General features: G+C 38.4%; 2 protein-coding genes and 1 pseudogene across 4 annotated transcripts in view; 2 read left to right on the top strand and 1 right to left on the bottom strand.

Moving 5' to 3' along the window:
* Positions 1-4,285, bottom strand: part of AP3S1 (adaptor related protein complex 3 subunit sigma 1) — a 75,086-nt gene extending 70,801 nt beyond the window's left edge. For both annotated transcript variants that reach the window (XM_045837880.1, XM_045837881.1), the window contains exon 1: positions 4,086-4,285. In XM_045837880.1, coding sequence (XP_045693836.1) covers positions 4,086-4,154 — 69 coding nt within the window. In that variant the 5' untranslated portion in view covers positions 4,155-4,285. The remainder of the gene's footprint in view (positions 1-4,085) is intronic.
* Positions 1,134-1,538, top strand: LOC123818025 (annotated as a pseudogene).
* A 31-nt stretch (positions 4,286-4,316) lies between the features above and the next one.
* Positions 4,317-26,940, top strand: ATG12 (autophagy related 12). Of its 2 annotated transcripts, XM_045837883.1 has the most exons (5): positions 4,317-4,439; positions 4,538-4,808; positions 11,018-11,154; positions 24,513-24,575; positions 25,278-26,940. In XM_045837883.1, the coding sequence occupies exons 2-5, from the start codon at positions 4,646-4,648 to the stop codon at positions 25,335-25,337; spliced, it is 423 nt and encodes a 140-aa protein (XP_045693839.1). In that variant the 5' UTR covers positions 4,317-4,439; positions 4,538-4,645; the 3' UTR covers positions 25,338-26,940. The 2 variants fall into 2 exon arrangements, with proteins under 2 accessions (XP_045693839.1, XP_045693838.1); XM_045837882.1 differs by lacking the exon at positions 4,317-4,439 and having other exon boundaries at positions 4,446-4,808.
* The last annotated feature ends 267 nt before the right edge of the window (positions 26,941-27,207 follow it).

The following is a 27,207-nucleotide window of genomic DNA, read 5'->3' as shown; positions in this document are numbered from 1 at the left end:
AAATACATCAGCACAGATTTATTGAGAGTTCTCTATATTGAAGACTCAATATTGATTGCTGGTGGTGACACAAATAAATCTTAAACCTGATACGTTACTTCAAGGAATCTATAGAATGCCCCAAAGGAATTATAATATAGGATGTGAAACAGAATATTATATTCTAATATAGATGAAACTCCTAAGAACCAAGAGGAGTCTTTCAGCAAAATAAAAGGCTCCAGGGAATGATTAAGTGATGTCTGAGTTAGGCCTGGAACAAGGGGTGGAATTTAGAAATTTGGCAATGGAAGGAAAGGACATTTCAAGCAATGAGAATAAAATAAACTCAAATGCCCTATACTAGGGGTGTCAAACTCATTTTCAGCCTCAGGGCTGAAATTTTCAAGGGCCACATCAGCCTCGAGGCTGCCTTCAAAGGGCCAAATATAATTTGAGGACTGTATAAATATAACTGCTCCTTAACAGTTAAGTGAAAGCTCAGCATTGCCACCAGGTAGAAGAAACAAGGTGCCAGGCTGGATAAAACAAGATAGAGGACCAGATTCGGCCCGCAGGCCTTTTGTTTGCCACCTGTGCCCTGTACAAACACACCCCATTTTCAACTGCTCTTCCCTTACATATTCTGCTCTTGCCATGCCAGTTTTCTTGGTGTTCCTTAACATTTAGGGCAAGTTCTTCAAACAGGCATTGCCACCTCAGGGGCATTGCATTTCCTGCTCTCTCTGCTTGGACTGATCTGCCCCCAGATATCTGCTAGGTGGGCCTTCCTACCTCCTGCAAGTCTCTGATCAAATGTCACCTTCTCAGTGAGAATTTACCTATCTTACTTTAAAAGGCGATAGATTTATACGATCTGAAGAGAAACCAGAGTATAGAACTTACCTATCTTATTTTAAATTATCATCCTTACACTCCATCACGCTCCCCTGCTTTTTTCCCAGCACTTATAACTACCTGACACACTATATATTCTATTATACTTATTAGCTTTGTGTTCCCTCCCCGCCGAAAAAAACAGAAGTTATGTTTGTTCACCTTTAGATTTTATTTATTTAAAGATTTTATTTGGCCAAGCTCCTAACACAAGACTCTTCTCTTTACTGGTTGCCTGCACACCTCCCATGCCTACCATGGCCAGCATTCAGCAATGGGTAGGAAGATGGCACTTAGTGGAGAGCAAAGGCTTCGATGAGTACATGAAGGAACTAGTTGGAATGGCTCTGCGGAAAATGGGTGCCATGGCCAAACGAGACTGTACCATTACTTTTAATAAGAAAACCTCACCGTAAAAACTGAGAGTACATTGAAAACGACACAGTTCTCATGTAACCTGGGAGAAAAGTTCGAAGAAACTACAAGTGATGGCAGAAAAACTCAAGACCATCTGCAACTTTGAAGAGGTTGCATTGGTTCAACATCAGGAGTGGGATGGGAAGGAAAGCACAATTACAAGAAAATTGGAAGGTGGGAAAATGGTGGTGGAATGCATCATGAACTATGTTACCTGTACTTGGATCTATGAAAAAGTTGAGTGAAAATTCCATCATCCTTCTGGACAGGAATTAGCTGTGAGGATAAACAAGCTCAGTTCAACACGCAAATCTTTCCATGCTTGTTTCCCCATTACTGTTCTGTTATCTTCATCACAAACATTTTACATGCAACTATTTCCAAGTGTTAGTTTAATTAGGACCAACCCTTTGGTTAGTAAATAAGTGTGTTTATGCAAAAAAAAAGATGTTATTTATTTATTTTTAGAGAGAGGGGAAGGGAGGGAGGAAGAGAAGGAGAGAAATATCAATACGTGATACACTGATAGGTTGCCTCTAACATGCCCCCAACCAGAGACCTGACCTGAAACCAAGGCATGTGCCCTGACTAGGAATTGAACTGGTGAACCTTTCAGACCCCCAGGCCGATACCCAATCCCCTGAGTCACACCAGCCAAGACTCATCTGCAGATTTTAAAACACTGCCTGAACCTAGTAAGCATGAAATAAATATTTGTTGACAAACTGACTGAAATAAATGAATGAGAAAGATTTCTGCCCTAAATAGCTTATGGTCTAGTAAAGGAAGCAAATAACCTTACATTATTCCTGAATGACAAAAATACAAATGGCAAAACCCAGTTTATAAAACTAATTACATAAATGTAATTTATGTAGTAAATTACATAAATGTAATTAGTTTACATCCCTACTTCCTGGCATCCCTACTTCTACATGACCAGTGACCACTAGATTCTTCTTTATACACCGCTTAGCTCCCTGCCCCCAGTAACATTGTCACGTATGCAATGGCCAAAAATGATACCAGAGCTGCCCCTGCTGCTAGAATTGCCTCTTCCCACATTAACCTTCACTGCTACCTACTAGTAAAGGTAAAACGTATTCTGTTCCATTGTTAAACAAGAGTAATATTCCTGGATTCCCAGATTGCATTCATTTTTCTGTAGATGGTTAAATTCTAAACTACAGGAATGGTTATACTGATATTACGCATTAAGCAAGAAACCTATTTTTAATATTGCCTAATTATTGAGTGTAGACATGGAAAAGCAAATTTTTGAATTGTTTCATTATTGGACCATACTTTTCTGTACTGCAAATGGAGGACACAAGCAAAATGGTTAAGAGAAAGCTCCTTCAATAAAGGCTAATACTATATTTTAGGTAAATGGGTAACAATGTAAAGTTAAAGGCATTTTTTTTTTTCATCCAGAAGGATCAACTAGAATTCTGTCCTGGATTAATGAATGAATGTAGAACTCTTAAATAAAGGATCAGCATTTAAATTACATCAAACTCAAGCCAAACAGTAGTAGAAAATATTCTTTATCACTAGCAAAACCTAAACTACTTAAGGAAATGAGGAATAAACTCAAGATTTCTCACTTCAGCTAACACCTTCACCGACTGAATTATCATTTTAGGCAAAGTGACATCTTCACATTTAATTTTTAATGGCAGGAATGATTTCTCTCTGGGAATAATTTGCATAAAAGCGTTAGCTTTGGCACAATTTAAATATTTAATTGAAAGTTCATTTATGACTGTAAGCAAATGCCCCAAATACTATGCAATAGTTATATCTCTAAATTAACTCTACTGATAGCCCAACTTTCAGTGTTTTACCTAATGGAGAATCTGGCCTCAGATGAGCACATAATTCTCCATTAACCATTACTAAATTACTTATCTTTACCACCTTAAGATCTCCTGCATTTTTAAACAATATTTACTTCTAAAATAATTTTACAAATATTACTATTCTTCATAGGTAGAAGAAACTATAAGTTAGGACAAATTCCCTTACGTAGAAAAATGCCAAATCATAATAACTTTAAGGTATAGAATCACAGTTATACCTGATCGACTACAAAAGTCTCCAGTTATTGCAGAAGGAAATAATTTACAGCCACTAAGAAAAAAGTCCAATAAAAATGTTAGTTCCCCACTTATCTTTTTCTTTAATAAGGAGACACGTGAAAGTCAAACCATGCAGTCGATCCTGTATCGCAACATACAAGAGATTGTACAAAGCGTGCAATTATCAAAAGGCAGGAAGCTGAAGTTCCTGCTCAATGAAAGGATTACGGTGAACAACAGTAGCCCATCTGTCCATAAGAGAAGAGAAAGAAATCCACCAAGAAAGGCTGGGAGTCAGGAAGGTGGGGCTGCGAGACCGACTACCTCCGCTGTCTTCCTCAGAAGCTAAAAGAAGTCGCTGGTGTCAGGAAAGCAAGAGCGCTGGTAGGCTAGCCAGCGCAGGTGGGCTGAGGCTCCCAGACCCAGGAGGGCCCCGCACCGGAAAGTCTCCAGGGCCTCCACCGCGCAGCCGGGAAACCACCCAGGCAACCGACTGGCGGAGAGGCCGCCTAGGCAAAGCCACGTCGGAGGACTGGGAGCGCAATGGGAGGTTGGCACCTGGTTCACACCCACCCGGAGGCTGACAGCCCCGCTGCGCTAGGCTGCTGGGGCGCGAGAAGGGCCGAGGCGCGCCTAAGGGAGTCGCACTGAGGGCGCTGCCAGCTGCCAACGACTCCCGCTTGCCCATTTCGGCGGCGGCGGGATACTCACGTAAGGCTGGTAAAACTTGGACAGCCGCGGCTTCCCGTGGTTGTTGAAGATGAGGATCGCCTTAATCATGGCTGAGCCGGGCGGACCGGGTGGGCTCTGGAGGCCAGGGCGGGGGCGGGTGCGCGATCCTAGCCTCGGGATCTCGCCGCTGATCCTTCCCCACCCGCCCCCTCCGGCACGCGCGCGCGCCCCCGAGTCATCGGGCGGGGACTTGAAGGGGCAGGGCTTGGGCGGGGCCAAAGCGCGGCTGGCGTGGAGGGAAGCGGAAACACTCCAGTCCACTCCCCACTTGCCAGAGCGGCACCTGCGAACTAAGTGGTCTGCTGCGACGCAAGCCACCGTCTCTTTCCCGAGGTGCGTTGCTGTGGGAAAACAGTGGGCATTGTATTAAGGATTAGGGATCTGCCACAGGTTCGACTTCGACCAGCCGACTCCTCCAACTGTCGTTTTAGGGTTGGGTCCCCTTACTTCGGCGCTTACAGTTCGACTCTCCGCGGCGCAAAGCCCGCCCACTGCACACCCTGAACCCCCATTTCCGCTCTCGCCTCCCACTGAACAAAATGGCTGAGGAGTCGGAGGCAGTGCTGCAGCTCCCTCCCTCAGGAGCGGCTGACAGCGAAGGACCTGCGGACGTCTCCCCAGGAACAGCCACTCCGGAGCCCCCTTCTTCCGCTGCAGTCTCCCCTGGTACAGAGGAACCTGCCGGCGACACCAAGAAAAAAAGTAATTTTGAAAGTAGTTTTTTTCTGGGCAGAGCCGGAAGGTTTAGATGGCTTCACGCTAGGGATGGCGGCCAATAAAAGAAGCAAAATTTAGAGGGCACGTCCCAGACGTGGTTTTTGACCAGTCAGGGTAGAGGAAACGTACTTTTCGGCTTTGAAGACCGTTGAATTGAGTTCTTAAGAAAGCCGTTACTGGACGTACCTTGGCAGTGTGGTGCCCGGTACTTTACTTGGTTGCCACAGTACTTACGACACCATACTATTCCTTGCAGTTGGCCAGACGTCGAACTGAGTGGGATCTCGGTAGCTCCAGGTACTTTACACGGTACCTCATTATTAAAATAATGACTTAAAATGATAGGCATGGTGAGTGGCAGGTGTGGATTAGAATCCCCACCTTCCTACTAATTAGTTTGCAGTTTTTAATACAAACTGCGTGTGAATTCACTTCTTGAACCAAAAAAAACGAAATTTTGCCCAGAATGAAGAAATGCTAAGGGAAAATTAATGGCATAGGAATTGCCTTAAAAACAAAAATTTTTGGAACCTTTGTGAATCATTTCATTGCTTGAACTAGCTGTCATCAACCTTGTATTGCTTAAGAATTAGTTTGCCATTGTAAAATACGGAAATTCCTAAATTTACTTGTTCTTGAGTGCTCTGTGTACAGTTGCTTATGAGAAAATCAGCAAATCAAAACCTGTAATTCAGAGGTTGACCCTGGGCCTTAGACAAGTTTTCTCAGTCTAGAGTCTTAGTGTAGATATTGGCATGTTTTCTGTTTAGTGATCTCAAGGCCTCTCCTCAGACTTTAGTTTCTTCTGCCATGAAGGATAATTGTCTCTCGGCACTGTCCCCCTTTAAAGTTACAGTGCCTCTACATTTGGGGGAAGTTTATTCTGTCATTTCCACATGATGCATTACTAGAGAAACAAGCTCTATATTTTTATAGATAACCACTACAATCTTCAGAAGAAGTCCGTGAGTTTTACAGATTTTTGTCCCCCTGCCTGTTTTTCCGTTTTACTGTAAGCAGTAACATACTTTCAAAGGATTTGTTGTAATCTCTGACCATCTTAGTCAAAAGTTTACTACTTGATGCTGAAGACAGTCATGTAAAACAGTGGTTAAAAAATAATAACCTGCAACTGGGATATGGCCTGAGGTTATATAGCATGCTTTCTTTGGTTTGAGCAGTGTATATATGTGTGTCTGTGTGTGTGTGAATACACCGTCATTTAAAAATTGGCTCTTTTTCTGACATCTATGAGCTTTGCGTTTGCCTCTTTGATGTAAAACTTAGTTTCTAGCTATTGAATTTTCTCCCTGAAAGTGTCCTTTTTTGAGGATGCCTTCTGATGAAATGAGCTTAGCTAATTCATTCATATGCTCCACATCTGGTTTAATCTATGGAAGAACAAAGATTAAAACAAAACGAGGTTCTTTGTCTTGGTTTCACGTTAGGACCACCTGGGAGAGCTTTTGAACGAACCTATGCCCAAGACCCTGCTTTAAAAAGATTCTGATTTAATTCATGTGGACACCTGTATTTTTGTAAATTAAATTGTTACCCCAGTTGATTCCAATGCTTAGAGTTGAGAACTACAAGCAAATCACCTTTAGCATTTAAAAAAAGTTATTAAAATAAATGTGTCCTCCTTTAGCTCCTTGCCCTTACATTTTTTTTCATTCAGTAACACAATTCATAATATTTTCTGCTTCACTTTCTTGAAATGCCCAATTGCAACTGAGTTGTTGGTAGCCTGAGGGGATTGAGGGAGTATGCAAGTGAGTTATTCAAAATTCCTTCATTTATCTTCCAGTTTATTCCTCTTTTCTAAATAACTGAAGCTAGAGTTTTTAAGTGGGAAAAGGAATACAAAATTTAGCAGAAAAAAATGCTGTGTACATTTTGTGCTGGAAGTGCCTTCATTATAAGGGTAAACTTGAATGTATTTATCTCTGACATCTTTAGGTCCCAATTGTTTAATACCAGTGAATGGGACAAGAGGGATGTAGTAGAACAGAATTAACTTTAGGGGGCAGCAATACACTATTTTGCTTTCAGTGTTGCTTTTGATTGTAGATAGACTTTTTCCTTTTTATTGAATTTACTGGGGTGACCTTGTTTAATTACATAGGTTTCAAGTGTACAGTTCTGTAATACCTCATCTGTATATTGTATTATTTGTTCACCAGCCCCTCCCCTTTTTTTAAAGTGTAATAAGTTTAGGAGACAGATTCATAGTTTGAATTTGTATTTTACTTTCTCTAACTGAAATTTTTTGACCCCTAATTGTATTTTGTTTCTAATAATTATTGTGTTCCTTTATTTAAAAGGTTTTTATAGGAAACTTGGTGTTTGTAACAAGCACAAATAAAACAAAGTAATTATCTGTAATGTCATTACTGGCAAAGTAGCATTTTGGTGCATATTCCACATTTATGTGAATTTGTGTTTGTGATGGTTTTAATGAAATTGAGGTTTTTTATACGTACTGTTTTATATTTAATACATTTTGATAACTTCATAGTGTTAAATATGCTTTTGTAATATGTGTTCTTTAATGGCACCTTATAATCTTAAGGTTCAATAAGTATGAGTTGTGAACTGATACTGTTCTAAACACTTTATGTATATTAATTCACTTAATCCTCAAAGCAGCCTTATGAGATAGTGCTATTATCTTAATTTTACAAGTGGAGAAACTCTGGCACAGAGAGATTAAAGAGCTTACATCCCTAGCAAGTGGCAGAGCCGGGATTTTGAACCCAGAGATTTTAGAGTGTGTGTTCTTTACTGAATTATATAAATTCTATCATAGACTATAGTATCCTTTATTTAACTAATGCTGCCTAAGTATCCTTGTTGGCAAACCGTGGCTGGGTAGCTCAATTGATTCGAGCATTACCCCATACACCAAGGTTACAGGTTCAATCCTCTGTCAGGGCACAACCAATGAATTCGTAAATAAGTGGAACAACAAATCGATGTTTCTCTCTCAATCTTCCTCCCTCCCTCCTCCCTCTAAAAAAAATCTATCTTTATCTATGTGTCTCTCTCCCCCCATATATATATATATAGATCTATATACACACACACATATATGTATATCGTTGGATATTTAGGTTTACCAGTTTTTTTGCCCATAAAAATAAATGTTTCAACAAAGGTGAAGTCCTTCTAAGTGAATCTTTTTACATCTCATATTTTATTACTCTAGATCCCTAGAATTATTAGTAGTAGTATTGAGTCAACGTATATCTCTACTGTAATGTATTATCATATTCTTCTCCAGAAAAGGTATACCATTTTGTTCCCAACAGTTGTGTCACATACAGTATTATTCTAGTCTTTACTAATTTGATAGGTGAAAAGGGCCATGACTCTATATATTTTATATATTTATCAACCATTTATATATTTTTTTCCTGGAATTGTTAAAATGACCTTTAAAGATTATTTGCATGGGGAGGCCTTTGTGGGATTGTAGAATCGAGGGGGGGAAAAAACAAAAACACAACAAAAAGAGAATCTTACCTAATACTTGTACATCTTAGACATACTTCCAGTATCATTAATGTTGGGTTGGCCACAAGGTCCATTTAGTTTTTCCCTAAAATAAAAGACACATTTTTCATTTTCACCAATAACTTAATTGATTTGGATATTTTGAATATGCTGGCTATCTCCTGCTATTACCTTCTAGTGGGTAGAGGCCAGGGGTGCTGCTAAACATCCTGCAGTGTATGAGACAGCCTCATGGCAAAGAATCATTTGGCCAAAATATCAGTAGTACCAAGAAACTTCTCAAATCACTTTTGACACGTTCAGTCAGTCACAGCACCTTCTCCATAGCAGTACAAATTTTTTTTTGCGATTCGGTTGTGTTATTATCTAAGTATATTTTATTGATTCCGCTGTTGCAGTTGTCCCATTTCAGCTCTCCATTTCTATACTATCCTTAACTTCCCCCTGTCTATTTTGTACCTACCATTTATGCTTCTTATTACCTGTACCTTCTTCCCCATTCTCACCCTTCCCCACTGATAATCCTCTGTGTGATCTCCATTTCTGTAATTCTGATCCTGTTCTAGTTGTTTGCTTAGTTTGTTTTTGATTTTTTCTTTAGGTTCAGTTGTGAGTTGTCATTTTACTCTTCATATTTTTGGTCATCTTCTTTTTCTTAGATAAGTCCCTTTAACATTTCATATAATAAGGGCTCAGTGATAATGATCTCCTTTAACTTAACCTTATCTGGGAAGCACTTTATTTGCCCTTTCATTCTAAATGATAGCTTTGCTGTATAGAGTAATCTTGGATGTAAGTCCTTGCCCTTTAAGACTTCGAATACTTCCTTCCAGCCCCTTCTTGCCTACAGGGTTTCTTTTGAGAAATCAGCTGATAGTCTACTGGGAAATCTTTTGTAGGTAACTGTGTCTCCTTTTCCCTTCCCGCTTTTCAGGTTCTCTCCTTCTCTTTAATCTTGGGTAATAGAATTAGGATGTGTGTTGGTGTGTGCTTCCTTGGATCCAACTTCTTTGGGACTCTCTGAGCTTCCTGGACTTTCTGGAAGTCTATTTCCTTTGCCAGATTGGGGCAGTTCTCCTTCATTATTTTTTCAAATAAGTTTTCAATGTCTTGCTCTTGCTCTTCTCCTTCTGGCACCCCTATGATTCAGATGTTGGAACATTTAAAGTCATCCCAGAGGTTCCTAAGCCTCTCCTCATTTTTTTGAATTCCTGTTTCTTCATTCTGTTCTTGTTGAATGTTTATTTTTTTCCTTCTGCTGCAGATCATTTATTTGAGTCCCAGTTTCCTTCCCTTCACTGTTGGTTCCTTGTACATGTTTCTTTATTTCACTTTGCATTGCCTTCACTTTTTCCTCCATTTGGTGACCATATTCAACCATTTCTGTGAGCATCCTGATTACCAGTGTTTTGAACTCTGCATGTGATAGGTTGGCTATGTCTTCATCACTTAGTTCTATTTTTGGAGTTTGATCTGTTCTTTCATTTGGGCCATATCTCTTTGTTTCAGCGCACTTGTTACATTATAGGAGACAAAGCCTTAGTATTCACTAAGACAGGGCAACCCTCTTCCCATCATTGTGGTGCTGTCTGTGGAGGAGGGGTCAAAGAGGGAACAATGCCATTTGCTTGGTTCTCGGTGGCTTTCATTCATTTCCCCCACTACCCACAGTCAAATCGGGCCCTTCTGATGCTGATTCCCAGTGAGTGGGTTTAGGTACATTCTAAGACTCCCCTAGGCCTCCAACTGACTCTCCTGTGAGGTTGGGAGTTTTTCCTGCCACCTCAACCCCCACTGGTTTTTACAGCCAGAGGTTTTGATGCTTTATTTTCCTGTTCTGGGACCCTGGGTTGCACCACCTGTCTCACTCCCCAGGTGTTCTTTCCTCTTTATCCGCACAAGTGTGGGACCGCTAGCTGCCACCTTGCCCACCAGGTCCTCCATCCATTCTCTCCACCCCTCCTACCATTTTGGATGCATGTTTCCTCTTTAACTCCTTGGTTGTCATACTTCTACACAGTTGGATATTTTGGCAGTTCTGGTTGTTTTTTTGTTTTTAAGTTTGTTGTCCTTCTTTTGATTGTGCAAGGAGGCAAAGTATATCTACCTTTGTCTTCAGCTTGGCTGGAAGTCCCTGTTTTACACTTCTTGAAGTAATAAAACATAATACACCAAAAATGCTGTTATCTTCTTCCATCTTTAATAATAAAATGACTGCACAAAAATTCACCAGTTTTGATGTTTTTTTATGACAGCTGTCACAATACAATGTAACAAAATTGTTTTTTTTTTAAGCTCATTGCCAGGCTTTATAAAAAAAAGATTTTATTTATTTATTTTTAGAGAGCGAAGGGAGGGAGAAGGAGAGGGAAAGAGAAACATCAATGTGCAATTGCTGGGGGCCGTGACCTGCAGCCCAGGAATGTGCCCTGACTGGGAATCGAACCTGCGATGCTTTGGTTTGCAGCCCACCCTCAATCCACTGAGCTCTGCCAGCCAGGGCACAATGTAATATAATTGTTTTGAATGGAGTTAAAGACAACTAACAGTACTAGAGCCATTCCAGGAAAAAAAAAAACTAACCTTTTGGCCAACCCAATATATAAACTTAACTGCAGATTAGTTTAATTTCACTTTAGATGTTTCAATGCAATTCTCAATTTCTTTTCCTTTTACAGTTGACATCCTACTAAAGGCTGTAGGAGACACCCCTATAATGAAAACAAAGAAGTGGGCTGTAGAGCGAACCCGAACCATCCAAGGACTTATTGACTTCATCAAAAAGTTCCTTAAACTTGTGGCTTCAGAACAGTTGGTATGAAACCAGTGGTGAATATTTTTCTGCAGTAATTTACAGTGGTTACGGGGCAACAATCAGTAACTGTTGTATATAAAAATACATATGGAGCCACATATGTTACTTAAGTATGTTATTTTATTTCTTTTGTTGGTAGAATTTCTGTACTTTATTGAAGAATGCTCTGGGGAACCCTGAAATGAAATGAATTTTAGATTTACAGTGGGATTTTTAACCTACTGTATTGGTGGTTTTGTGTGTGTGTTTGTATTTGGTTTTTTGTTTTTGTTTTTCAAAAAGTCACCGAATGTCCATGTAGAAAGATCTATCATAGAACATTGATACATAAATTTTTAGGTTTTAAAATTTGTTTTGATATCAGTGTTGCTTTCTTCCCATTCATCTTGAGGTAAGCAATATATCTTTGCTATACATTATGGAAAAATTAAGAGATATTCTTATTTCATATTATAGTAGATGTTGAGCACTTTATGGTAGCAGTTGTAAAGATTAATATTTTAAATGCCACTGGTTTCTTTTCTCACCTGAGGATGTGCCTTACTGATTTTTTGAGAGAGAGAGAAAGGGAGACAAAGTGAGAAACATCCATCGTTGCTTCCCATACATGATCCACCTGGGGATCAAACCCACAACCTTTTGGTATATGGGATAACACTCCTACTAAGCCACATGGCCAGGGCTCACTGGTTTTTAACTTGGTCTTCAGCTGTAGAAATTTAAATGTCTACATGTATTTGGAATGTTGTTGCATGTTAATATAAGACACCTTTATCTTGGCCAATATTAATATAAGAGTTTACTGTACATGGCTCTCATAAAATGAACATAGGTGCAAGAACAAGCACAAGATAGATCAATGACTAGAAGTAATTTGAGGTAAAAACAGCGTAGAGCCAGGGATTCCTCCAAAGAAACTTGTTTAGGAAAAGTATTGGGGATATTTGAGTTTTGTAGCTCACCATTTTACTCTGACCAATCAGAGTGAGAAAAGTATCTGTTTTATGAGAATGTCATATAGAATTTAATTAAATGTTAGAGATGGGCAAGAAGATTATTGTATCATCCACATGCATATGGTAGTTAAATCCTCAGAAGCAGAGGGCTTCCCTAGAGTCCAAGTCTAAATAGAAAAGTCAGCAAAATGAGGACATACACCTGAGAAATATGAGCAGAGCTATATCTCTGCATGAAGAGTTGGAGAGGTAGAAAACCAGAGGAGCATCAAATAATCAAGACACTGCTTTTAGCCCTGGCTGGTGTGGCTCAGTGGATTGAGCACCAGCCTCTGAACAAAAGGGTGGTCAGTTTGATTCCCAGTCTAGGATACATCCCTGGGTTGCAGGCCAGGTGCCCAGTAGAGAGCATAAGAGAGCCAACCACACATTGATGTTTCTTTTCCTCTCTTTCTCCCATCCTCTCTCTAAAAATAAATAAATGAAATCTTTTTTAAAAAAAAAAAGACACTGCTGCCCCGGCTGGCGTAGCTCAGTGGATTGAGCGCGGGCTGCAAAGCAGGCATCGCAGGTTTGATTCCCAGTCAGGGCACATGCCTAGGTTGCAGGCCATGGCTCCCAGCAACCGCAAATTGATGTTTCTTTCCTTCTCTCTCTCTCCCTCTCCCTGTCTCTCTCCCTCTCCCTGTCTCTCTCTCTCTGTCTCTCTTTCCCCCTCTCTCTCCCCTTCCCTCTCTAAAAAATAAATAATAAGTAAAATCTTTAAAAGAAGAGGCCTTTAAAAAAATTTTTTTAAATAAATTTAAAAAAATAAAAAAGACACTGCTTTTAGAAATTTATAATTAGAAGAAAAGATGAAACTATGCTATGTTGTATGTTAATGTTAGTCTTGATCTTTTGTATTGCCTATATCCAGTAATCTGAAAGAATTTGATTAATATTCACATGTTAGATTGAGCCATATAAAATTGTCATTAATTAATCATTTTAAACTATAAAAAGAGCAATTTTATATGGTTCCACCTTAAACCTCTATAGTGAATCTGATTATCCCTTTTTATGTAATCAATAAGAAACATAAAAGTAATGTCACTTTTTTAGATTAAACTAGAGCTTACATCTTCTTTCATCTAACTGTACCCTACATTATTTTAGCAAAATGGATGTTAAAGAAAAAAATAATACTAGGGACTTAGGGAAGATAGCAGTGGTGTCAGAAGGCATAGTTGAGCCCTGGCCATTGTGGCTCAGTGGTTAGAGTGTCATCAGGTAACCTAAAGGTGTAGGGTTTGATTCCTGATCAGGGCACATACCTAGGTTGTGGGTTCATCCTGATCCAGTGGCAGGCACATGTGATCCCTGGTCCCCATGCAGATCCCCAGTCTGGTTGCGTACAGAGGCAACTGATCAGTGCTTCTCTCGCATCGATGTTTCTCTCTCTCTCTCTCTCTCTCTCTCTCTCTCTCTCTCTCTCTCTCTCTCTCTCTCTCTCTCTCTCTCTCTCCCCCCTCCCTCCCCCTCTCCCTCTCCTTCTCCCTCTCTCTCTCTCCCCCTCCCTCCCTCCCTTCCTTTCTCTCGCTCTCTCTCTCCAAGTGAAAGTGTCCTTGAATGAAGATTTAAAAGCATAGTTGAATCTCCAAATTCCCACTAAAATGTCAACTAGATGGCAAAAGCAAATACCCATGTTCAGTATTTATAACACAACTAGATGACAAATATCTTCATGAACCTTTACATGCAAGTTTGTAGAGACAAATCACCAACAACCGTGCCTGCCGTGGTAGCAGCATTGTGCTGAAAGGAGCAAGCAAGCAACAGGATTGGCATCTAACAACACTGAGAAAGGGAAAACCTGGAAATAGCTAACACCTGTTTACTGGAAAGTGCAGTAGATATTTTAAGAATAGTAGCTGAAATTGAGAGGGTTCCATTCTCTCCCATAGTAGGTTATTATTGTATATCTTCACTAAGGTAAACAGAAGGGACTGGAGCAGTCTACCTTGTGAGATCTCTCAAAATAGATTCAGTAAAGCTCCTTCCCTTCCAGGATAAGACTCCACACTGAGGAGGAGCTTCTAGAAGTGAATCAAAATTGAGCAGAGTAGGAACATGAGAGAGGAAGGAAATAGAAGGACCAAATCAAAGTGGAGGGGAACAGAACCTGGAGTCTCAGAAAGCAGGCTTCCATATTGTTGGACACTATACCAAAAAGGAAAAAAAAGAAAAACAGAAGAGGGCATTCTCTAGAGTTAGAAAAACCACTCAAACCTCATTCTTTAGTCTTCAAAAGTTGAAGACTAAATTCATATAAAAACAAGCAACAGAAAAGTGTCAAGGTCAAATCCCATAGAATGTTATTGGGGAGGGGGGGGAATAATATCACTAAAGACAAAGCATGCCAGAAAAATGTGCCTACAAGACAAGTCAATTATTGTAACTTACTATTTCAGAGCAAACTAAAAGACATTAAGAAAATTATACAAGACATGAAAGAACATAAATCAGCTTTAGTAAAACTCAAATGAAGTTACAGCTCAGGAAAAGAATTACAAATATTCCTGAACTAGTTATTTCAGAAATGGACATTAAACTAGAAGGAGAAAGCAAAATAACAAATAATTACTTTTAAAAAAAGGCAAAAATTGTTTTTAATCAGAAAGAAATGAAAGGTAAAAAAGATTTGAGAAAAAGTGACAAATAATGAGTATGTACAAAGGAGAGAAGATCTGGATAACAGTCATTCCTGAAGAAGAATACCAAAACAAAGGACAAAACATAAAAGTATAATTCAAAGTAAATTTCTTTAAAAAAAATTGAAACTATTGTACATGTTAAAAAATATACCAAGTACCTAAGAATGTCAGGCCAGAATAATGAGCATTAAGATTCATTATGGTAAAATTATTGGACTTAAAATTTTTAAAGGGTTTTGGACATCTAAGGGATAAAAGAGGAAATGACTAGAAAACTAGGCTATCATTAAACTTGGACAGTGAAGATACCAGGAAAGAAAATGTGAAATAAAGATTTTATATACAACAAAACTGTTAATCAAGACACAATTGTTAGTAATGTGTAAGACTTGGGGAATACTATTCCCAAAAGCCTGCCCTGAAGAATCTACTAGGGAAAGAGCTTTGTGACAACGAAAATAGTTGGAGAGACATCACTTAAAGACCAGTGATTTAAAAACAAAATTGTTATTCTTTAAAATAATATTATCTTCCCAAGTCCTAACATTTAGTAAAAGATTGCATTTTGAAATGTTTACTTTCATGGAATTTTAAACTGGCTAAATTGTTCTTGTTTTTTTAAACTTTCAGTTTCTTTTTATTAAATATTTAATGTTGTTCTATTATAGTTGTCCTAGTTTTTCCCCTTTGGTTCTCCTCCTGTTGCTCCTACTGCTCCACAGTCAGTCCCCACCTTGCTGTTCATGTCTTTGGGTCATTCACACATGTTCTGAAACTAGTCACTTCCTCCTCTTTCCACCCTTATCTCACTCTCCCATCCCTCTGGTCCCTGTCAGTCTGTTCTTTGTTTCCATGTCTCTGGTTCTACTTTGTTTTATTCATTAGATTCCTCTTATAGGTGAGGTCATACGGTATTTGTCCTTCACTGCCTGGCTTATTTCACTTAGCAAAATATTCTCCAGTTCCATCCATGCTGATGCAAAAAGTAGGAGTTCCTTGTTCTGTTGTATAGTATTCCATTGTGTAAATGTACCACAGTTTTTGATCTGTTCGTTCACTGATGTGCACTTAGGCTGTTTCCAGCACTTGGCTTTTATAAATAGCACTACTATGAACACAGGAGTGCGTAAGTTCTTTTGAATTGGTGATTTGGGATTCTTAGGGTATAATCCCAGCAATGGAATTGCTGGGTCAAAAAGCAGCTCCATTTATAGATTTTTTTATGAAATTCCATACTCTTTTCCACAGTGGCTGCACCGGTCTGCATTCCCACCAACAGTACACTAGGGTTCCCTTTTCTCCACATCCTCACCAGAACTTATTTGTTGATTTTATGGTGGCCATTCTGACCTGTATGAAGTGGTATCTCATTGTGATTTTAATTTGCATGTCTCTGATGGCTAGTGATGCTGAGCACCCTTTCATATACTTATGGACCCTTTTAATATCTTCCTTAGAGAAGTGCCTATTCGGGTCCTTCATCCATTTTTTTAATTGGATTGTCTTCCTGGTATGAGTCATATGAGTTCCTTATATATTTTAGAGATCAAACTTTTGTCCAAGGTGTCATTGCCAAGTATGTTCATTACAATCAGTTCCCTTTTCATTTTGTTGATGTTTTCTTTAGACATGCAGAAGAAATTTGATGTAGTTCCGTTTGCTTATTTTTTCCTTGATTTCCCTTGCCCTAGGAGACATATTGGCAAAAATATTGCTGTGTGAGATATCTGAAATTTCCTGCCTATGTTCTCCTCTAGGATTTTCATGGTGTCATAGCTTATGTTTAAGTCTTTTATCCATTTTTAGTTTATTCTGCAGTATTCCTCCTTTCCATTGTAAGTTGGTAATGTAGTTTCATTTTTTTTGTATGTATCTGTCCCAACACCATTTATTGAAGAGGCTATTTTTACTCCATTCTGTGCTCCTGCCCCCTCTGTCAGATATTAAGTGACCGTAGAGACATGGGTTTATTTCTGAGCTGTCTATTCTGTTCCATTAATCTGTGTGTCTGTTCTTATGGCAGTGCCAGACTGTTTTGATTACAGTGGACTTCTAGTATAGTTTGACATCAGCTATTGTGATTCCTCCTACTTCTAATTTCTCAAGATTGCTGAAGCTATTGGGGGTCTTTTTTGGTTCCATATAAATTTTTCAAATATTTGTTCTAGATCTGTGAAACATGTCATTGATATTATAATAGGGATTGTGTTTAATCTACAGATTGCTTTGGGTAGTATGCACATTTTATTGATGTTAATTCTTCCAGTTCATGAACATGGTATATACTTCCATTTATTTGTATCTTCCTTCCTTTAATTTCTTTCTTCAGTGTTCTTACAGTTATCCAAGTATAGGTCTTGATTAAGTTTATTCCTATGTACTGTATTTTTAATGTTGCTATAGTAAATGGTATTTTTTTTCCTAGTTCCTAATTTCTTACAATCCTTTGTATTTCTGTGGTATTGATTGTAACTTCTCTTTCATCTGATTTTATTTATTTGGGTCCTCTTTTCTTCTTGATGAGTCTGGTTAAAGGCTTGTCAATTTTATCTTTTCAAAGAACCAGCTCCCGGGTTCATTGAGCCTTTAAATTGTTCTTTTAGTCTCTATGTCATTTAATTCTGTTCTGATCTTGATTATATCCTTCCTTCTACTTGTTGTGGGCTTTGTTTATTGTTGTTCCTCCAGTTCTTGTACATGTAGGGTTAGGTTTTTTTGTTTGAGACTTCTCTATCTTTTTTAGGTGGGCCTGTATTGCTATGAACTTTCCTCTCAGGACTGCCTTTGCAGTGTCCCATAGGTTTTGGGCTCTTGTGTGTTCATTTTCACTTGTTTCCAGATATGTATTGATTTCTTTCTTGATCTATTTATAAACCCATTCATTATTTAAAAGCATGTTATTCAATCTCTATGAATTTGGATGTTTTTGCTTTTCTTTTCCCTTGAGATTGGTTTCTAGTTTCAAGCCATTGTGATCCAAGAAGATGCTTGATATGGTTTCAGTTTCCTTGAGTTTGTTGAGGTTTTTTTTTGTGTCCTACCATGTGGTCTCTTTTTGAAAGTTCCACATACAATTGAAAATAATGTATATTTTGCTTTTTGGGGATGAATGGTTCTGTATATATCAAATAAGTCCATTTGATCTAGTGTATTGTTTAATATCACAATATTCTTGTTGATTTTTTTCTAGTAAAATGTCAATTATTGGCAATGGGGTGTTAAGATCCCCTACAGTGAGTGTGTTGCTGTCTGTATCTTTCTTGAAGTCCTCCAAGATTTTCCTTATATATTTGGGTGATTCTCTCTTGGGTGCATATATGTTTACAATGGTTATTTCTTGATGGATTATTACTTTTAAGTTTTATGTAGTGTCCTTCTTTGCCTCTTTTTATAGCCTTTGTTTGGAAATCTATTTTGTCAGATATGAATATTGCTACCCCATTTTTTTTCATGTCTATTTGCATGGAATATTTTTCCCATAGCTTCACTTTCATTCTGTGTAGGTCTTTTGTTCTGAGGTGGGTCTCTTGTAGGCAGTATATGTGTGGGTCATGTTTTCTTTTCCATTTAGCTGCCCTATGTCCTTTGATTGGAGCATTTAATCCATTCACATTTAAGGTTATTATTGATAAGTACTTACTCATTGCCATTTTTGCTCTTTGTACCTGTATCTGTCTGTCTCTTTCATTTATCATCTTAAAATAGTCCCTTTAGTATATCTTACAGTACTTGTTAGGTGGAGATGTATTCTTTGAGCCTTCTTGTGCCTGGGAAACTCCTTATTTGGCCTTCTATTTTAATTGAGAGCCTTACTGGTTAGAGTAGTCTGGGATGTAGACCTTTGCTTTTTGTTACTTGGAATATTTCTTGCCATTCTCATCTGGTTTGGAGCATTTCCATTAAGAAGTCAGCTGCTAGCCTTATCCGGGGCCCCATTGTAAGTTACTTCCTGTGTCTCCCTTGCTGCCTTTAAGAATCTCTCTTTGTCTTTGAATTTGGCATTTTAATTATGATGTGTCTTGCCCTGGGCCTCTTTGGGTTCCTCTTGATTGGGACCCTCTGTGCTTCCTGGACTTCTGTGACTTTCCTCTCATCAAATTAGGGAAGTTTCCATCCTTACTTTTTCAAACAGGTTTTCTATCCCTCGCTCTTCTCCTTTTGGCATCCCTAGTATACGGATATTATTACATTTCATGTTGTCCTGCATCTCCCTTACATCCTCTTCATTCTTTTTGAATCTTTTTGATTTTGTTGCTCTCTCTGGAGTTTTTTCTACCTTGTCCTCCAGATTGCTGATTCTATCCTCTGCTTCATCTAGCCTGCTTTTAATTCCTTCTAGTGTATTCTTCACTTCAGACACTGTATTCCTCATTTCCTGCCGCTCTCAATGATAGAGTCTCTTTACTTTTTCACGCTGATGTAGTTCTAGTAAGTTCCTTGTAGCTTCCGTAGAATACCTTGTAGTTCTCACTGAGCTCTTTGAGGACCCTTTTAACCATTTTTTTAACTCAGTGTCTGACAGATTGTTTGCTTCAATTTCATTTAGCACTTTTTCTGGGGATTCCTCCTTTCCTTTTGATTGGGTGTATTTCTTAGTCTCCCCATTTTAATCTTCTCTTCTTGTTTCCTTCAGTGTATTAGATTGATCTGCTTTAACTCCCTGTCATCATGGTGTGACCTTCCATGGTAGAAGACCTGTGGGACTCAGTGGTGCAGCCCCCTTGATCTTCTGCACTAGGTGCTGCTGGGATGCCCTTTATGCCATTTATGTGTTGTCTCTTGTTGTAATTTGGTTTTGGTTGTTGTAGACTCATTCTTTGGTGGGGTTTTCCCTCTGCATCCTGTCTGAGAGTCACACTGCACACCATGCTTTGTATGATGCCACATACAACCTCCACCATATCCACACTATCAACAGCAAATGAGTAAATAATAATAAAAGTGTAAGGAGATTGACTATTATAAGGAAGGAAAACAAATATGAGATGACTAACTGGAAGAAAAATAATTTTAAGAGGGTAGAGGAAGGAGAAATAAGAGTAGGGAATAGGAACAAAGTAGAGAAAATAAAATTTACATCGTAATTAAAAGGAGAGAAATAAGACAATATGGAGTAAGAAAAGGGAAAAGTATAGTATGAGGTTCAAGAAAAAATATATTTTAAACAGTAATGAAAAAATCAGGAACCAAATTGGAGGAAAAGATCCACCACAGCAATACCAACAACAAATGAGCAAAGATTAATACCGATGAAATGGGAATAAGAAGGGAGGGAGGGAAGGAGGGAAAGAAAGGAAAAAAAGAAAAGCTAATGAGATATCTAGAGGAAAGAAAAAATGATTTTGAGAGAATAGAGAAGAAATACTAAGAGTGAGGAATGAAAATCAGGCTAAGATGGAAAAAGCAAAATTTAAAACAAAGAAAGGGTGGGGGAAGGCAAAATGGAGTAGGAGAGGGAAAGGGTAAAATTTTAAGATTTTTTTTAAAATTCAAGATTTGAAATATGAAAGTAGTGAAGATCTAAGAATACAATTGAAGAGACACCACAATAACCACCATATCAACAGTCAACTAGTGAAGATTCGTAAAGGTGGAGTGAGAATAATGGCATTTTAAGAATGGGAAAAAGAATGTGAGATGACTAGTGACAAGAAAAATGGTTTTGAGAGGCTGGAGAGGGGAGAAATAGTAATGGTGCAGAATAGAAACAAGTTGTAGCCAGAGAAAAAAATAAAATTTAAAGCAAGAGTAAGAGGAAGGAAGAAGGTAAAATATAGTAAGAGAAGGGAGGAGCAAAATAAAACATTAGAAGTAAAGTAAAATAAAAAAACTAGTGAAATAGTAGGCACAAACTTGAAGGAAAAGAAATGAATCTTAAAAAGCTATACAGGAGAGAAAATAACGCAAATAATGAAGACCATGGTGGAATTCATCTCTATAGAATCCAGTGTTTACCTCTGTCTTCTCTTTCTGGATCCGCCCCTGGTAATGTCAGATGGTGTCCTAGCCTGGCTCTAGGTAGCCTGTTCAAGACTACAAATGATCTACAGTCTGTGGCTGTCACCTTCAATTTTGGCTGGTCCCTACTATTGTGCCCTGCCTGCTTCCCATCAGCCCAGGGCCCAGGAATGGTTCATTTAATGACCAGAGAGGACTGCCGGTACCTTCTCCACCTGTGTTCAGAGGGGACCTCTAGTGCTATCGTGGGGACGGGAACCCTGGGTTATCCCCAGGGGGTGCCCTTCAGTTTTCAGGGAAGATGATGGGAGTGTTTCCCTGCCCCTTCACCACATGACTTGCTCTATCCCAGATTTTTTCCAATAATGTGTGGTTTCTGGTGAATTATCTGTCTGTTTCCTGTGAGAAGCCAATCTGTGTAAAAGGGACAGCTCCTTCTGCTTGGCACAGACAGTTGCTCTGTTTAGGCACAGAGGCTGCGTGGGGGGGGACCTGAACCCCGCCATGTTGCACCTGTATCTAATCTCTCTGCACTACTGGTTTCAGTGGATCATGGCCCAAGGAAGAATGTAGCTCTAGTGTTTGGTAGAAAGGTGTTCAGAGTGTTCAGTGTTCACTGTTTCAGTGTTCACAGTGAACACTAGAACACAGTGTTCAGTGTTCTAGTGTTCAGAGCTTTTAGCTTTCCCCTGCAGATACACACTGAGCAGATATTCCTGAGCCTGGCCTCAGTGATCTGCAGAGCCTGTAATCTGGCAGTTGGGGGTTGGGCACACATGCTTGTGAGGTGACCTGCCTGGTTGCAGTGAATCTCAGGTGTTCAGCCTCTGGCATGTGCATGTGAGCACAGGGTCCCTGCCAGGTCTTGAGTCTTGCCTCAGCTCTTTTAAGAGGAGTTCCTGTGTGGCCCCCTCACTGTAGCATTGAACCCTGGGGGGCCTGTTCTCCTCATGCTCCCCTCCACAAAAAGTACAACGTCTTGGTCAGGTCTGGCCACAGCCTGATAGAGCCTCAGGCAGTTTTAGTTAAAGTTTCTCAGTGGATCTCTCCTGGATGGTGCTGGAAAGAATCCCACAGCAATACTATAACATGGAGTGGTGGCAGGGTGCTCTCCCTGCTCCCACCAGTGATTGTCAGCCTCAGGCCGGCCTGCTCCTGCCATGCTATTTCTGCAGCCAGCACTGCCCTCACTGTCTCTCTTCTCCCCCAGAGCTTACAGCTCCTGAGCCAAACTGCAGCCTCCTCAGTGAGATTCTATCCCATTTGCAGTTCCCATGGTGCCTGGGGTCAAGGAGGTGACAGCCTCTTCCCCAGTAAGTTACCGCAGTATCCAGATCCTGGCTCCTGGTGGCTCCTGGTAGCAGTGGACTTTCAGTTTCTGACCCCTGTTACAAATCACATCGAGTTCTGTAGTTCTTTTCCCATAACACTAAAACCATCTTACTTGTGCCTACAAAGTCCTAATTATTCTTTTCACCTAGTCAAATCTTATTTATCATCTCAAGGAGGCGTTCCCTGATGCTTTAACTAATGCCACATCTCTGTACTACACACCTCATCAGATGCATTTTTCTCATCTATATTCTTATCTGCGTGTGCCTGACTCTCCAGCAGACTGAAAACTCATTAATGGAACATACAATCTTCATAGTTCCACACCTTTGGACAATTCCTACAACATAATAGACACTCAGTTCACTGAAATAAAAACTGCCATTGGGAGCCTTTCTCATGTAAAATGTGTACCAGAAGAGAAATGTACCTGACAGTTTGCTCATAGTTGAACTGCCAGGAACTAAAGACAAATTCTTGTATCTGTATTATAGAAATTCACATTTAAATGCACACTCACCTCTGTTAAGTTTCTGAAGTTTTTGTTAGTATATTATTCAGCCTTAACCATGAATTGATACTTATGCATTAACTGTTTTAAAATAATTAAAACTGGCTATGGAGCACATGTACCAGCAACTGATACTATCTCATTTTATCTTCCCCAGCAGCCCCAATAGGTACTATTATTTTCCGTATTTATAAATAAGGAAATGGTCTAGCCCTGGCTGGCGTAGCTCAGTGGATTGAGCACAGGCTGGGAACCTAAGTGTCGTAGGTTCGATTCCCAGCCAGGGTACATGCCTGGGTTGCAGGCCATAACCCCCAGCAACCACACATTGATGTTTCTCTCTCTCTCTTTCTCTCTATCTCCCTCCCTTCCCTCTCTAAAAATAAGTAAATAAAATCTTTAAAAAAAAATAAGGAAATGCTCTGAGAAAAGTTAACTCCATTTAGAGCCATAATTCAAACCTAGATCTGCCTCAATAGAGCCTCTGTTCTTAATTACCACACTGTATCATCTAAGGTAGAAATGTAAATAATATTTGTTATTGCTGGTGACCCAAATAGTGTCTGTCAACCATCTACTTATTCTGATATTGTTGGGTTTTAAAGAATATGGTAAGCCCAGGAAATTTTAGTCTTAGAATTTGACTGTGGACAAAGGAAAATTGAATGTGGTACCTGCAAGTAATGTTTTGTTTTCTAAAAAGAAAATTATCAAAAGCTACTTTGACACTGTGGCCTTTTGTTTCAGTATCTTCAGGAATTTTTTAAGGACAGGTTTCCCCCACTATCTGAAATAAGAGCATTCCTATAGAACCTTTCCTAAGCCAAAATGGCATGAAGCAAATAAGCAATTACTATTAATTTATACAGAAAAATTTTTAGCATACCCAGGCTCCACAAAATAACCTGCCAAATCATATTAAATACACTTAATTATATCTGATTTTATGCTAAGCATAACACCTTACAAGCTTCCTTAGGCTTTGTGGTATCTTAGGAGACAGCTTGTTAATTAATGCTCAGATGCTCATAGACACAGTCCAAAGCTTTGGTGGCTTATGCTGAGATGCTGAGTGTAGTTCCCATGAACAAGCTGGGCAGAGCCAGTCTTACTGTTTCTGTAATAGCTCACTGCAACACGTATGCTGAATGCTATTTTTGCTTTCTTTGTAAAAGTGAAAATCCTCTTCAGATTTCTTCAGTTAGTGAAAACTGGGACTAATGTAGGTCTTTCATAACATGAACTTTCGAAAAGCGGAGAATACCTTTATTAGAATGTTTTAGTAAAAACAAGACTAAACTGAAACATTGAACAATGAATCCTTTAAAGAACAAGGTTATAAGGACATTAGGTTTCAGTTATATTGCAGTCCTTTTTAACTACAAATGAGTTTACAATAGTACACCTAGCCTGGAGTTCAATACCTTTAAGAGTTTTCAATGGTGGTAAAAGTAAAAAAAAAAAAAATCCAACTATGTATGTTATTTACCCAAGAAAAATGTACAGGCTATCTCAAATACTAGATCTGATTTTCAGCTATGTCTGTGAAATTTTGTTAGGAAAAATTGTGTCCTTAATTAATGACTGATTGGGAAAATTAATACTTTTAATAATTTATTGAATAAACCTTCAAGCTATTTGTAAAAACATGTAAAAGGTTTTAGTTATAATAAGAGGGAACCACTGTTCTAGGAGAAAATATTCTATTGTTTTTCCTCCAGGAAGATTGTGATCTTCATAAACATCTCATTAGGTGACTAATTTATGAGAAGTAGAAAAAGGAATTTAGGGAAGCTTTCTTCAATTCTGAAGACAAAGAATTTGAAATAACTGGCTGATTAGACCCCAGAAAAGTACAAATTAATCATGATACCATTAAAAATTAATCACCATATTTTTTTCTTGCAGTTTATTTATGTGAATCAGTCCTTTGCCCCTTCCCCTGACCAGGAAGTTGGAACCCTCTATGAGGTAAAACATAACTACTTCATTTTCTTAATGCAAGATGTACATCTGTGAATAGTATGATTATTAATCATATCATTATTTTAAGAGATGCTATTCTTAATTGCCTCCAGGGGAAAAAGATTACTCTTGTTTTCTGTTACTTCTCTTACACCTTAAACATAGCTGGATCTCAGTAAATTATGCACTGATTAAAGAATTAAGGAATGAATAATACAAATAAAGGATGACTTTGAAGTATGCCCAGAAAGTAAGGTCTTCTTTTTTACCTAATTTGTTTCTCCTACATTGTTTATATTAATCAGTAATCCAGATTTGCCTCTAAGAAATTTAAAAGGAGACTACATAAGAATGACTTCACTTAACATTCTTAAGTTTCATGGCAATAATAATTATAGTACATATACACATTAACACCACTAGTTCAAAACAGTATATACATTACAGTTAGAGGTGTAAAGAAGGGACAAGATTAAATATGTAAGCCTATCATCCATGCCTGTGATGTTTAAAGGAGAGGTTTTATTAATAAACATTGTGATTACTAATATATGTCCAGTAGCAACTTGCATCTCTTGACAGAAATAGCTTTATAGATAACTTACATGTACATTGTATGAGGATATTTATGATAAATATAACATTTCTTAATTTTTGTCATTCTTAGGTGAAACTAAGTTTAACTTACTGCCTTGTTTTCTTTTTTAGTGTTTTGGCAGTGATGGTAAACTGGTCCTACACTACTGCAAATCTCAGGCATGGGGATGAACTACAGAAAAGATCTTCATAACTAAAATGAATCTTCACAAAGGAAACAGCTCTGAAAAGTTGGACACTTTTGGCAAGATACTTGTGAATATGATCTACTGAGCATGTTATCTGCTATGACCCATGTTTATGCATGTTATCCATAGAGTAGATAGACTCACAATGCAAATGTAATTTGCATTACAGAAATCATGATAAAAGATTGACATGAGAGTATACCCAGCACTACAACTATTGCTCCATATATGCCTCCGTGATAATTGATAAGGAGACTAAGATTGTAAAAGCCTCTTTGTCACCAGTTCTTAAAATTGTTTACTTGTAGAATTAACACTCTGCTGATTGTTTTTCCACTGTAAAAGTCAGTTTTGTTTACTAAAGGATTCTTTTTGTGCTTACTCTGGGAAGCTCAGTTTGTTCAATGTATGGGATATGCCTGTTCTCATTTATATTTATACCTATACAGTATTATGAAACAAAATCTTACTGTCCTGCTGATTTTATACCTTACATGATCCAGTAGAGGGCAGCCCAGCTGGCAGAAAGAAGCAGTTTGGTTTTACATCTTTGCCAGATGATAATGGAGGAAAAAAACTGTTCCTGCTCATTTCTAGCAAACATCTAGACAAGACAACGTATATATTGACACACTGGAAGACTGTTTTAAAGAATATGCATCATTTAGATTTAATTATTTTGTTCGGAAACAGGAATTTTACAAATTTTGGACAAATTTCAGTCCAGTCATTTGATGATTCTTGAATCCCGATGGTTATAGCTGTAGTGATATTCTGTCTCTTATTCTTAGTGTCAGAAGTGCTCATGTGAAGGTGACAGCATTCTTGAATTTTTTTATAATGAATTTTTTCAATTTGAAAATGCTCAGAATAACTGGAAAAAACCTAGTTTTTATGTGTATTTCATGGCATAACTAAAAGTACCTTTTTTCTAATGCTGTTAGACTGGTTATTGCTTGAAGTAAGATTTAACACTTTTCTCTATTCTGTACTAAATTTGTAATGCAGTATTTAAAAAGTATTTCACTGATGTGTGGAACCTGAAAAACTAAAAAAATTAGCAAAAAAAACAGACTCATAGATACAGAATAACTGATAGTTGCCAGAGGGTGGGGTGGCAAGGGTATGGCCAGAGATGGTGAAGGGGAGTAAGAGGTACAAACTTAGAGATAAGTCACGGGGGTGTAAAGTACAGCATAGGGAATGCAGTCAACAATGTCACAATAACTTTATCTGGTGACACATGGATAGTGCACTTCTGTGATCACTTTTGTAGGGTGTGAAAACTCACTATGTGATACACCTGAAACTAATATAATATTGTATGTCAACTATAATTAAAAACAGCTGTACATTCCAGAATAAAAATTAGACATGAAGCCAAAAAAAAGTATTTCAGTAAATTGAATGGAACATCCAAACAGGTCTAAAGTATGTGCAAGAATCCTAAGTGTTTATTTTCAAAGTCAATGGGCATGGTATGGTTTTGTCAAAGAACTTTGAACTATGCTTATGTCCCTTAAATCCTAGAATGTACTTTATGGTTAATGATCTGCCATATACTAGCATTAAAGGATACTAAGGAACAATTGAGTTTACAGTGATCGAATCACTGTTCATTTCTTATTTTCTGTCCTTCTTAAGTCCCCTTATACCAATGTTCCTGTGTAATAACTTAATACAGCTAGTAGTTACCAGTGGAATAATACAGGTTAAATTTTCCAAATTTATCTTGTAAAAACTGGGTCAGAAATTTGTATATATGTTGAAAACCAGAAAGTGTATTTTCAAGTCACGTATGTTGGATGTGGAAAAGAGCTGTTCTCTAGCTTCATCCACTTAGAGTTTATTGA

This window comes from Phyllostomus hastatus, unplaced genomic scaffold, assembly GCF_019186645.2.
Source record: "Phyllostomus hastatus isolate PE091 unplaced genomic scaffold, TTU_PhHast_1.1 phas_contig_254, whole genome shotgun sequence".
Taxonomy (NCBI): Eukaryota; Metazoa; Chordata; class Mammalia; order Chiroptera; family Phyllostomidae; genus Phyllostomus; species Phyllostomus hastatus.
This window is presented reverse-complemented; position numbering and strand designations above follow the sequence as displayed.

Coding starts and splice junctions, on each gene's coding strand:
- ATG12 (XM_045837883.1), top strand. CDS start 4,646: ATGGCTGAGGAGTCGGAGGCAGTGCTGCAGCTCCCTCCCTCAGGAGCG. Junction 11,155..24,512: donor TTGTGGCTTCAGAACAGTTG/GTATGAAACCAG, acceptor TTTTTCTTGCAG/TTTATTTATGTGAATCAGTC. Junction 24,576..25,277: donor AAGTTGGAACCCTCTATGAG/GTAAAACATAAC, acceptor TTTCTTTTTTAG/TGTTTTGGCAGTGATGGTAA.